Here is an 11501-nt window from a genome sequence, read left to right on the forward strand (position 1 = left end):
ATGAATAACCGTATTGCGATAAACATAATCTAGTCATGCTCAACGCAAACACCAAATCTCGATGGTAGAGGGAGCATGCGATGCTTGATCACATCAACCTTGGAAACACTTCCAACACATATCGTCATCTCACCTTTAGCTAGTCTCCATTTATTCCGCAGCTTTTATTTCGAGTTACTAACACTTAGCAACCGAACCGGTACCTAATACCCTGGTGCTGCTAGGAGTACTAGGAAAGTACACATTCATATAATGTATATCCAATATACTTCTGTCGACCTTGCCCGCCTTCTCATCTACCAAGTATCTAGGGTAGTTCCGCTTTAGTGACTGTTCCCCTCATTACAGAAGCACTTAGTCTCGGGTTTGGGTTCAACCTTGGGATTCTTCACTAGAGCAGCAAACGACTTACTGTTTCATGAAGTATCCCTTTTGCCCTTGCCCTTCTAGAAACTAGTGGTCTTACTAACCATCAACAATTGATGCTCCTTCTTGATTTCTACTTTCGCGGTGTCAAACATCGCGAATAGCTCAAGGATCATCATAACTATCCCTGATATGTTATAGTTCATCACGAAGCTCTACTAGCTTGGTGGCAGTGACTATGGAGAGCTATCACTATCTCATCTGGGAGATTAACTCCCACTCGATTCAAGCGATTGTGGTACTCAGACAATCTGAGCACATGCTCAACGATTGAGCTGTTCTCCCTTTAGTTTGCAGGCTTAAGAAACTTGTCAGAGGTCTCATATCTCTTGACGTGGGCACTAGTCTGAAATCCCAATTTCAGTTTTCGGAACATCTCATATGTTCTGCGACGTTTCAAAAACTTCTTTGGTACCACAATTCTAAACCGTTAGCATTACGCACTGAACTATCACGTAGTTATCAAAACGTGTATGTCAGATGTTTCGCAACATCTACAGACGACACTGAGGTTCAGCACACCGAGCGGTGCATTAAGGACATAAACCTTCTGTGCAGCAATGAGGACAATCCTCAGTTTACGGACCCAGTCCGCATAATTGCTACCATCAACTTTCAACTAAATTTTCTCTAGGAATGTATCTTAAACAGTAGAACTAAAGCGTAAGCTATGACATAATTTGCAAAGACCTTTTGACTATGTTCATGATAATTAAGTTCATCTGATTATTTTATGAACTCCCACTCAGATAGACATCCCTCTAGTCATCTAAGTGATACATGATCCGAGTCAAACTAGGCCATGTCCGATCATCACGTGAGACGGACTAGTCATCATCGGTGAACATCTCCATGTTGATCGTATCTACTATACGACTCATGTTCGACCTTTCGGTCTCTTGTGTTCCGAGGCCATGTCTGTACATGCTAGGCTCGTCAAGTCAACCTAAGTGTTTCGCATGTGTTCCGAGGCCATGTCTATACATGCTAGGCTCGTCAACACCCGTTGTATTCGAACGTTAGAATCTATCACACCCGATCATCACGTGGTGCTTCGAAACAACGAACCTTCGCACGGTGCACAGTTAGGGGGAACACGTCTCTTGAAATTTTAGTGAGGGATCATCTTATTTATGCTACCGTCGTTCTAAGCAAATAAGATGCATAACATGATAAACATCACATGCAATCAAATAGTGACATGATATGGCCAATATCATTTTGCTCCTTTGATCTCCATCTTCGGGGCACCATGATCATCTTTGTCACCGGCATGACACCATGATCTCCATCATTGTGTCTTCATGAAGTTGTCACGCCAACGATTACTTCTACTTCTATGGCTAACGCGCTTAGCAATAAAGTAAAGTAATTTACATGGCGTTATTCAATGACACGCAGGTCATACAAAAAATAAAGACAACTCCTATGGCCCCTGCTGGTTGTCATACTCATCGACATGCAAGTCGTGATTCCTATTACAAGAATATGATCAATCTCATACATCACATATATCATTCATCACATCTTCTGGCCATATCACATCACATAGCACATGCTGCAAAAACAAGTTAGACGTCCTCTAATTGTTGTTGCAAGTTTTTACGTGGCTTGTATAGGTTTCTAGCAAGAACGTTTCTTACCTACGTAAAACCACAACGTGATATGCCAATTTCTATTTACCCTTCATAAGGACCCTTTTCATCGAATCCGTTCCGACTAAAGTGGGAGAGACAGACACTCGCTAGCCACCTTATGCAACTAGTGCATGTCAGTCCGTGGAACCTGTCTCACGTAAGTGTACGTGTAAGGTCGGTCCGGGCCGCTTCATCCCACAATGCCGCCGAAAAAAGATAAGACTAGTAGCGGCAAGAAGAATTGACAACATCGACGCCCACAACTACTTTGTGTTCTACTCGTGCATAGAAACTACGCATAGATCTAGCTCATGATGCCACTGATGGGGAACGTAGCAGAAATTCAAAAAAATTCTACGCATCACCAAGATCAATCTATGGAGTAATCTAGCAACGAGGGAAGGGGAGTGCATCTACATACCCTTGTAGATCGCGAGCGGAAGCGTTCAAGAGAACGGGGTTGATGGAGTCGTACTCGTCGTGATCCAAATCACCGATGATCCTAGCGCCGAACGGACGGCACCTCTGCGTTCAGCACACGTACGGAGCAGCGACGTCTCCTCCTTCTTGATCCAGCAAGGGGGAAGGAGAGGTTGATGGAGATCCAGCAGCACGACGGCATGGTGGTGGAAGTAGCGGGATCCCGGCAGGGCTTCGTCAAGCGCAAGCGGGGAGGAAGAGGTGTCACGGGAGGGAGAGGGAGGCGCCAGGGCTTAGCGTTTGCTGCCCTCCCTTCCCCCCACTATATATAGGGCCAAGGGAGAGGGGGCGCAGCCTTGGCCCTTCCTCCAAGGAAGGGTGCGGCCAGGGAGGAGTCCTTCCTCCCCAAGGCACCTCGGAGGTGCCTTCCCCCTTTAGGACTCTCCCTTTTTTCTTATCTCTTGGCGCATGGGCCTTTTGGGGCTGGTGCCCTTGGCCCATATAGGCCAAGGCGCACCCCCTACAGCCCATGTGCCCCCCCGGGGCTGGTGGACCCCTTGGTGGACCCCCGGACCCCTTTCGGCACTCCCGGTACAATACCGATAAAGTGCGAAACGTTTCCGGCAACCAAAATAAGACTTCCCATATATAAATCTTTACCTCTGGACCATTCCGGAACTCCTCGTGACGTCCGGGATCTCATACGGGACTCCGAACAACTTTCGGGTTACCGCATACTAATATCTCTATAACCCTAGCGTCACCGAACCTTAAGTGTGTAGACCCTGCGGGTTCGGGAGACAGGCAGACATGACCGAGACGACTCTCCGGTCAATAACCAACAGCGGGATCTGGATACCCATGTGGGCTCCCACATGCTCCTCGATGATCTCATCGGATGAACCACGATGTTGAGGATTCAATCAATCCCGTATACAATTCCCTTTGTCTATCGGTATGTTACTTGCCCGAGATTCGATCGTCGGTATCCCGATACCTTGTTCAATCTCGTTACCGGCAAGTCTCTTTACTCGTTCCATAACTCACATCATCCCGTGATCAACTCCTTGGTCACATTGTGCACATTATGATGATGTCCTACCGAGTGGGCCCAGAGATACCTCTCCGTTTACACGGAGTGACAAATCCCAGTCTCGATTCGTGCCAACCCAACAGACACTTTCGGAGATACCTGTAGTGCACCTTTATAGCCACCCAGTTACGTTTTGACGTTTGGTACACCCAAAGCATTCCTACGGTATCTGGGAGTTGCACAATATCATGGTCTAAGGAAATGATACTTGACATTAGAAAAGCTCTGAGCAAATGAACTACACGATCTTGTGCTAGGCTTAGGATTAGGTCTTGTCCATCCCGTTATCAACGACATCCAATGTCCATGGTCAGGAAACCGTAACCATCTATTGATCAACGAGCTAGTCAACTAGAGGCTTACTAGGGACATGGTGTTGTCTATGTATCCACACATGTATCTGAGTTTCCTATCAATACAAATCTAGCATGGATAATAAACGATTATCATGAACAAGGAAATATAATAATAACCTATTTATTATTGCCTCTAGGGCATATTTCCAACTGTGTATGCGGCCAAATTGTGATCCTCTCCTCGGCCACCGAACATCATCATTGAAAATCATGCCTAAAATGGTGTCAAAGTCATCGTCGTCTTCTTCCTCTTCAGATGACGACGAAATCCTCCAAAGCCATCTCCCTCAACCTCTTCATTTACAATTCAAACGACTAGGTTCAATGCAAAATGCTCGGTTCACAAAGAAACGATAAAAAAAACTCACCTAGGCAAATCGTCGAGCACTTGCGATGCGGTGGTGGTGCACCGGCCGTCCGGTGTCGTTCTGATCAAACAGGCCGGCGGGGACAAGAGGGAATGACCTATAGCGGTGTGCAATCATCGTGAGATGCCCAGCTGACAGAAAAAGAAGAAGCAAAGAAGCAATCCGACGAATCGACAATGGCGACGATAGCAGCATTTCACCTTGATTCCGGCGATGGCAACGGGGTCGAACAGGCTCGACGTCGGGCAGAAGGGCGACGGAGGGCACCGGAGGCAACGAGGAAACGGCGGGGCCGGTGGCCGATCGTCGGGAGTCGCACGGGCGATTTAGCAGGAGCAGGGGCGACCCGAGGGAGAGGCGCAACTTTTACTCAGTGCCGAGCGGTGGAGTAAATTTAGGGTGATGTTTGGGGAGAGGAGTAAAATTTTACTCCCTTGCGGCGCATAAGGAATCGACTAGGTGCCTTTACTCCTCAAACCAATTATAAGGGATCGGTTAGAAATGCCCTTTGTGCTTTCTGGTTCTCCTATTTAGGCATTTCTCATGTAATGCATGGCTAATATTACCTCTGTATCAAGATATCAGACGTTTTTAGGCTAAACTAGCTTACAAAAACGTCTTATATTTTGATACGGAGTGAGTAGTGTGAAACTACTGCACGCATAGCAGGATTCTATAGCAGGGTTCTGTCGAACAAGATTCGTACGTGAATTATCGCATGTATATCACGTTCATAGTATAGCCAGTTGTTCACTATATGATGTTGCTATGTCATGTAAAGGTATCAATTAATAAACTTGACTATTGGTTTAGAGTTTGATTTCCATGAGCCACATAAATTCAAGGTAAAAACAAATTTCATTCCCAATCATCCCTCTCTTCCTAATTAATTAGCTATAGAGTTGATTCCATTGCTTTTAGTTTGGGGCATAAACCCCTTTTGACTTTGTACCTTTGATCCTTGGACCCTCTAAGCTGGCTAATGTCCGTTGGGGCGGATCGCATTGGCGAACGATTTTCATGACAATTTTAGGTAAGGGGGGTGACAATTTCTTCACACTAGCATGACAATTTCTTTCGAGAGAAGGCAATTTCATTTGAAAAACTGTCATCGTATGATCTCGATCAAATGGCTACAAGGGCGTTCGCTGGGACTTTCTTCCCGGCAAACGTTCGCCAGTTAGCATTGCCATGATTCTTTCATTGTGTCAGACTCGTCGGCAAATGTTGCAGGATAAAACGAGAGGTTCTAGTGACCATACCGGGGATAAAAAATAGTCAGGACCTAGCTTTCCCAACAGCCCCCCGGAAAAACCCAATAAATGCCTTTTCCACTGTCCCAATAATTTAGGGAGGGTTTGCAAGTGAGGTGCTTTTACAGAGCCCGAAGAATTTCTTTCCCAATACAAAATCTGACTTTGAGGTCCCACTTGTCAATGTGATGTTGTTCTTTCTCCGGTGGTGGCTCAGCAGACTCCGGCGACGCTGCAATGGCCGACAAACGACGGTTGGGCGGTGTTTTGGTCTTCGGCGGCATGCTATGGGTGATGTGGTGAGCGGTCACAGCGGGCGGCGGCGGCGCAGCGATAAGCGGGTTACCAGTGACGGCTGTCGTCGACGAGCAGCGGCGGTTGCGCGTCTATCTTTGGCTTCCGGCGAAGGTGAGCTGGCGATCGGGGGCGGTCCGGCGGCGGGTCTCCGGCGATGGAACGGTGTTCTCCCGTGGCGGCGCGCTAACGTGACAATTATTGGAAGTCAGATTGGGAGGCTGATTATTGTGACGTCCCAATAAGGGATTGGAAGTCCGTTGGAGCATGTTTTTCGTCTCAACTCTCACAATACATGAAATTTATTGGGAAAGGGAGCTGTTGAGCATATCCAACGCTGGCCTTTGAATCGCCCGCATTTGTTCAGATCATGTGGGCCGGGCATGTTTTTCCATCCAACATGTTACACCACCCATCCGTAATCCGGTCTAGATGTCTGTTTCCCCGCAAACCGGGGGAGGGGAGTTTTGCACGCATTCGTATCGCTGTTATGCACGCGTCCAACACCCCTGGTCCCACCCAAAAACCCTCTCCCTTGCCCGCACATTTTCCTCTGTGAAGCAATTGCCGTGCATTCATGCCGGCTCGGAGTGGACGCGGCCTCTCACTGGAGCCGATGTTGAAGCGGTGTGCCGCCCGCGTCGTGCCCCGGTGCACATGCCTTCTTTCGGCATTCAAACGACAACTGTTCGTCCAACTCTCTCCACTGAACAAGCGCAGTTGCCGAGGAACCTACTCCGGTACCCGCATGCGAACACCACACGTTCGTCACCTGCCGGCCGGCATTAAACACCCCGTCACTTGGTCTGGCATCCGCCCGCTCTTTAAACGTGGTCAGGCCCGGCAACAGTTGCGTCACACCTCCGCTCCTGATCTCCTCTGTGCACCACACCTGCCATGGCATGAGTGCCAAAGCCCCGTGGGACTGACTCTCCGGCATTGCGGCCAGTTGGCAAGCCCGCCGAGCCGGCCGGATACAAGCTGGCTTGCCGACGAGCTCTCGGAAGACGCGGACGAGCCAATGGAAGAGGCGGCGAACGACTAGTCGGTGCCACCACCCTTGACGGTCCATGCGGGCATCACCATGAGCGAGGCATGGGTGTACTTCATCGACATGGTGGTGTAAGAGCGGGAGGCGGTGTATCGGCCGACGCAGGTCGACCGGAGGTACAATCTCCGGCTCCTCGACGAGCACTGGCTCACGGAGGAGCAAATCGGCCACGACCAGGTGAACGACAACGCCGTCACGAGCATGGTGGCAGACGTGGATGAGCAGAAGGCACTTCTCATGTCCTAGCGCACCGTTCGCGATATCCTCGCGGGCGATAGCAGTTGCGCATCATGCAAAGATGCTATGTTCACGGAGATCGATGTGGCGGCGAAGGAATTTGACAACAGCACCAATGACGTCCAGCTCGGCGTCGGTCGCGCACCACCGTCACCACGACGAGGCCACCACCAATAACTAGGAAGAGTAGAACATGGGAGGCCGCCGCCGCTTGGGTCCCAGTAAGGCCACCACTAGTAGAAATAGGGGCTTTTGGCCCGGTTGGTAAGGGCCTTTAGTCCCGGTTTTTTGAACCGGGACTAAAGGGTCGTTACTAATGCCTCCCCCATTTAGTCCCGGTTCTTACACGAACCGGGACTAAAGGCCGCGGCCACGTGGAGCTCCACCTTTAGTCCCGGTTGGTAACATTTTATGATTTTTTTTGAATTTTTTTTATTTTCAAATTTCTGAATTATTTTAACCTCTAATCTCTAATCACCACCGCTCATCACTGCTCAATTTATCCTCTAATCTCTAATCATCCCTCATTATTCCAAATCATCTAACTTCCCGAATGGTCACGCATCCACCCACTCCCCCAGCCTGAGCACGCTTAACTTCCGGGTTCTATTCTTCCTCGTTTCCAAGTCTGCACTTGTTGTTTTCCTGACAATAGTAAGATGTCAATCCTATTAACCCTCAGAAATTTAGCTTGAGCATGAACTGACACATTTCACTGTTTGAGTTTGAAACTATTGTTTAAAAAAAATTATTTAGTAACACTAATATTTCTTGAATAATTAGTTTGACCATTGTTTGACCACAGTTTGACCACAGTTTGACCAGGTTTGACCAAAATTCAAAAAAACTGAAACAATTATTTAGTGACACTAATATTCTAGAATAAAAAGTTTAACCACAGTTTGACCACATTTTTTCCAAATATAAAATTTGAAACTATTTTTTTTTCTGTTACTAGTAAGTTTCCCACTAGTAAGTTTGAATTTTTTTTGAATTTTTTTGCCTCTAGATCTTGAAAGCCTCGTATCTTTTTTTCTGTTAGGTTTTTGAGGATTTTGAAAATGTTTAACGGGGTTTCCCCAGTTAAATTCGGATGTAACTTTTCGAGTAGATGAATTTTCATAAAAAAACTTTTTAATCCGAGTTCGTATGCAAAAGTTATGCCCATTTTACAAATTCCAGAGAGATTTTGCAAATAAAGTCGAAATTCATATTTGCAAATTTTTCCAACAACTAGACCACATATCACATGGGAAACTTATTTTATTTTATTTTATTGACATTTCCATCATTTTCTTTTGTTTTTTCTAAAATTGAAAAGGCGGTCGGGGGGGGGGGGGTTAGAGTTTGAAAATGGGACCTTTAGTACCGGTTCGTGCCATGAACCGGTACTAATGCCTCAAAGCCCATTAGTACCGGTTGGTGGCACCAACCGGGACTAAAGGTTGGACCTTTAGTCCCGGTTGGTGCCACCAACCGATACTAATGGGCATCGCACCCTTTAGTCCCGGTTCGTGGCACCAACCGGGACTGAAGGGCCCAGATGAACCGGGACTAATGTCTTAGCCGCACGAACCGGGACCAATGCTCACATTAGTCCCGGTTCGTAACTGAACCGGGACTAATGTGAATATTGCTGTGTGACCAAAGCCCTGTTTTCTACTAGTACATTGCCACCATCTTGCCGGGCCTCTTGCCCGCTTCATGGAGGCGGAGGCTATTATTCTCCCCCTCGTGCTGAAGTTTCATTTCCTGGGGCTCATAGCCGTCCAGTGAGCTTGCTACCCGACATGGGGAAAACATATTGTGGAAAACGGCCGGCGCCGCGGCCGGCGGTCAATTTAGACTCGGTTAGAATAGCCTATTCTGCTATAGTTTAGTTGAAATATGTAAAAAATGTAATGAATGTGTTCCGACTTAGATGAAAATCATCCAGTTTTATGTAAAAATTCTCTATGTTTTAATTGAAGTTGTCAGTTTGTTTAAATTTACATCAAATGTGACTGGACGTTTGCAGTTAACTTTGGATGACCGGCTTTCGTATCAGTGTCCGGACCCATATTTCAGTGGACAAATACAGTGTCCGTTTTATGGATCTGTGCTGGAGAGGCCCTAAGCCCCCGCGATCCCTAGTGCCTGCCGGGACCATGAAACCAAGAGGCAATTATTCCGTATACATGATGCTGGTTGCACCGGAGTTACCATGCTAGAAATCGATCGTCGCCGACGATAGTGTGAAACAAATCGGGTCCAATTCTCTATTGGCAATTGTCCTTTTGGACAATATACTCCGTACATATACCTCTCCTGACTACATTACAACTTGGGGAGAACAAAAAAATTGTACTTACCGCGCCGGCAGAACCATGGATATATGCCGTGACGGCAAAGCTGTCTACCATGTCAACGTCGTACAAGGCATTAGCTTTCTTAACAATTATCCTACACCTACGAACTTTCTTAATTATGCGCCAGCTAGCATTAACGTAATGATCCGTCGCACACAAAAAAAACGTAATGATTATATGAATTACGCGGAACTTTGCTAGACCATAGTGATGGTGGTCGCCGCAATAGTCTTCCCCTTCCAGTGACATAGGCTTAGACCAATGGAATCACGTCAGGCGGTCACTCCGTCTATATAAACGCGGGTGCACGCCAGTCGACCACAACCCGAAAAAGGTCGAGATTCCATCGAGAGCAGTGGCCATGAAAATGGATCTTAAGATGATCATCGTGTGCTCGGTCGTCGGCTCTCTCGGGGTGCTCAGTGCCATCCTGGGGTTCTCTGCTGAGGGCACGAAGCTCACCGTAAGCTAGCCCCCCATTACTTTCATCTCCTTGCGTACTGAACATATGTACATATATACTTCCTCCGTTTCAAAATAGATGACTCAACTTTATACTAACTTTAGTATAAAACGGAGGAAGTATGTGTTTGCTTGGATTCTTGGTCTGTATCTGTGTGCGTGCTCTGTTGAAGCACGTGTGTTTTCTTCATGTTCTGTGCTCAAACTGCGGATATATGTCTCGCAGATTTTGGACGTGTACGTGGGTCTCGGGGTGTGCCTGAACCCGCAGAACCCCGCGTTCGGGCTCGGGGTGTGCGCGGCCATCTTCCTGGCCATAGCCCAGATCATCTTCGCCGCCCTCGGCGGCTGCTGCGGCTGCTGCAAGTCCCGCGCCATCCCCTCCCAGAGCAAACGGGTCATCGGCGTCATCTGCGCCGTCTTCTCATGGTGAGTGACCGATCCCACGCTGGACGGAACACGCGGGTCGCGCGTGGGTGACCAACCACTAGTGCTCACTTAAACGTGCATGCATGCATGCAGGATTGTGGCGGCGGTCGCCTTTGGGATGCTGGTGGTAGAAGCGGCCGCGAACGCCCCCGGGGCGCGTGAAACGTCAGCGTCCGGCTATTGCTACATCCCCATAGAAGGCATCTTCGCCGGCGGCGCCGCGCTCACGCTCGTCGCCACGGCCCTCGGGATCACCTCCTACGTCATGCTCCGCACGCAGCCTGTCACTGTTGCCGAGACCGCCGCACCCAAGGAAGGCGAGCAGATGCCGGCGAGCGCCGCCGGGATCTCGACGGGGCAGCCGCAGTTCCCGCCGCAGCCTCCCCAGGGGCAGGCGCTGCCCGCGCCGCCGAGCTACCCGCAGTACTCTGCACCGCCCCAGGGGCAGCCGTACGACCAAGCGCCCTACCCGCCTCCTCCGGCACAGGGCTATGGAGCACACGCGCCCAACCAGCAGCAGCAGCAGTTTCCCCCTCCTACTACAGAAGGCTACGCAGCGCACGCGCCGAACCAGCAGCACCCCCCTCCTTCTGCTCCTCCTAAAGGACACGAACAGGTGTAACGCGCGCCATCTGATCAACCATGCACCGTCAATCGTGCGTCCGTGTTATTTCCCTTTCGATCGTTTTTTTTTTCTTTTGCATGTAACATGCGTACCTTACTCTCTAATGTATACCTTGTATTGTTTTTTTCTTTTTGAGATGGTCGCCTTTGTATTGTCGTGTTACTTTTGGATAGGGATGGCAAGAGGAACCCATACCTGCCAAACTCATGGGATTTCATCTACTAGGTGTTGGGAAGGGCGAACATCCCCATAAGGATATTTACAATGGGGATGGGAACGATATTCTATTCCCCAGACCCAATACTCATCGGGACTATGGTCAACTTTAAAATATTCACAAACGAACTTGTGAAAAAAAAAGTCCTGAAGAAAACCTTAAACATATCTCGCATCCTTACCTCAGCTGCCAACATGATCAAGAAGTCAGTATGATCTAGATGGGCATTAGCAGGACAAGGACAATACCATGTATATATGTTGATTACATGTAAGAGCATCTCCA

The 11501-nt window shown here is 48.4% G+C and overlaps 1 protein-coding gene across 1 annotated transcript in view; it reads left to right on the forward strand.

The window, feature by feature from the left end:
• LOC123159333 (uncharacterized) overlaps positions 1-10996 on the forward strand; it is a 31186-nt gene extending 20190 nt beyond the window's left edge. Inside the window, exons 2-4 of the mRNA XM_044577160.1 lie at positions 9760-9946; positions 10172-10374; positions 10468-10996. Of these exons, the coding sequence (XP_044433095.1) occupies positions 9760-9946; positions 10172-10374; positions 10468-10996 (919 nt within the window). The remainder of the gene's footprint in view (positions 1-9759; positions 9947-10171; positions 10375-10467) is intronic.
• The last annotated feature ends 505 nt before the right edge of the window (positions 10997-11501 follow it).

This window comes from Triticum aestivum, chromosome 1D (genome assembly GCF_018294505.1).
Source record: "Triticum aestivum cultivar Chinese Spring chromosome 1D, IWGSC CS RefSeq v2.1, whole genome shotgun sequence".
Lineage (NCBI taxonomy): Eukaryota > Viridiplantae > Streptophyta > Magnoliopsida > Poales > Poaceae > Triticum > Triticum aestivum.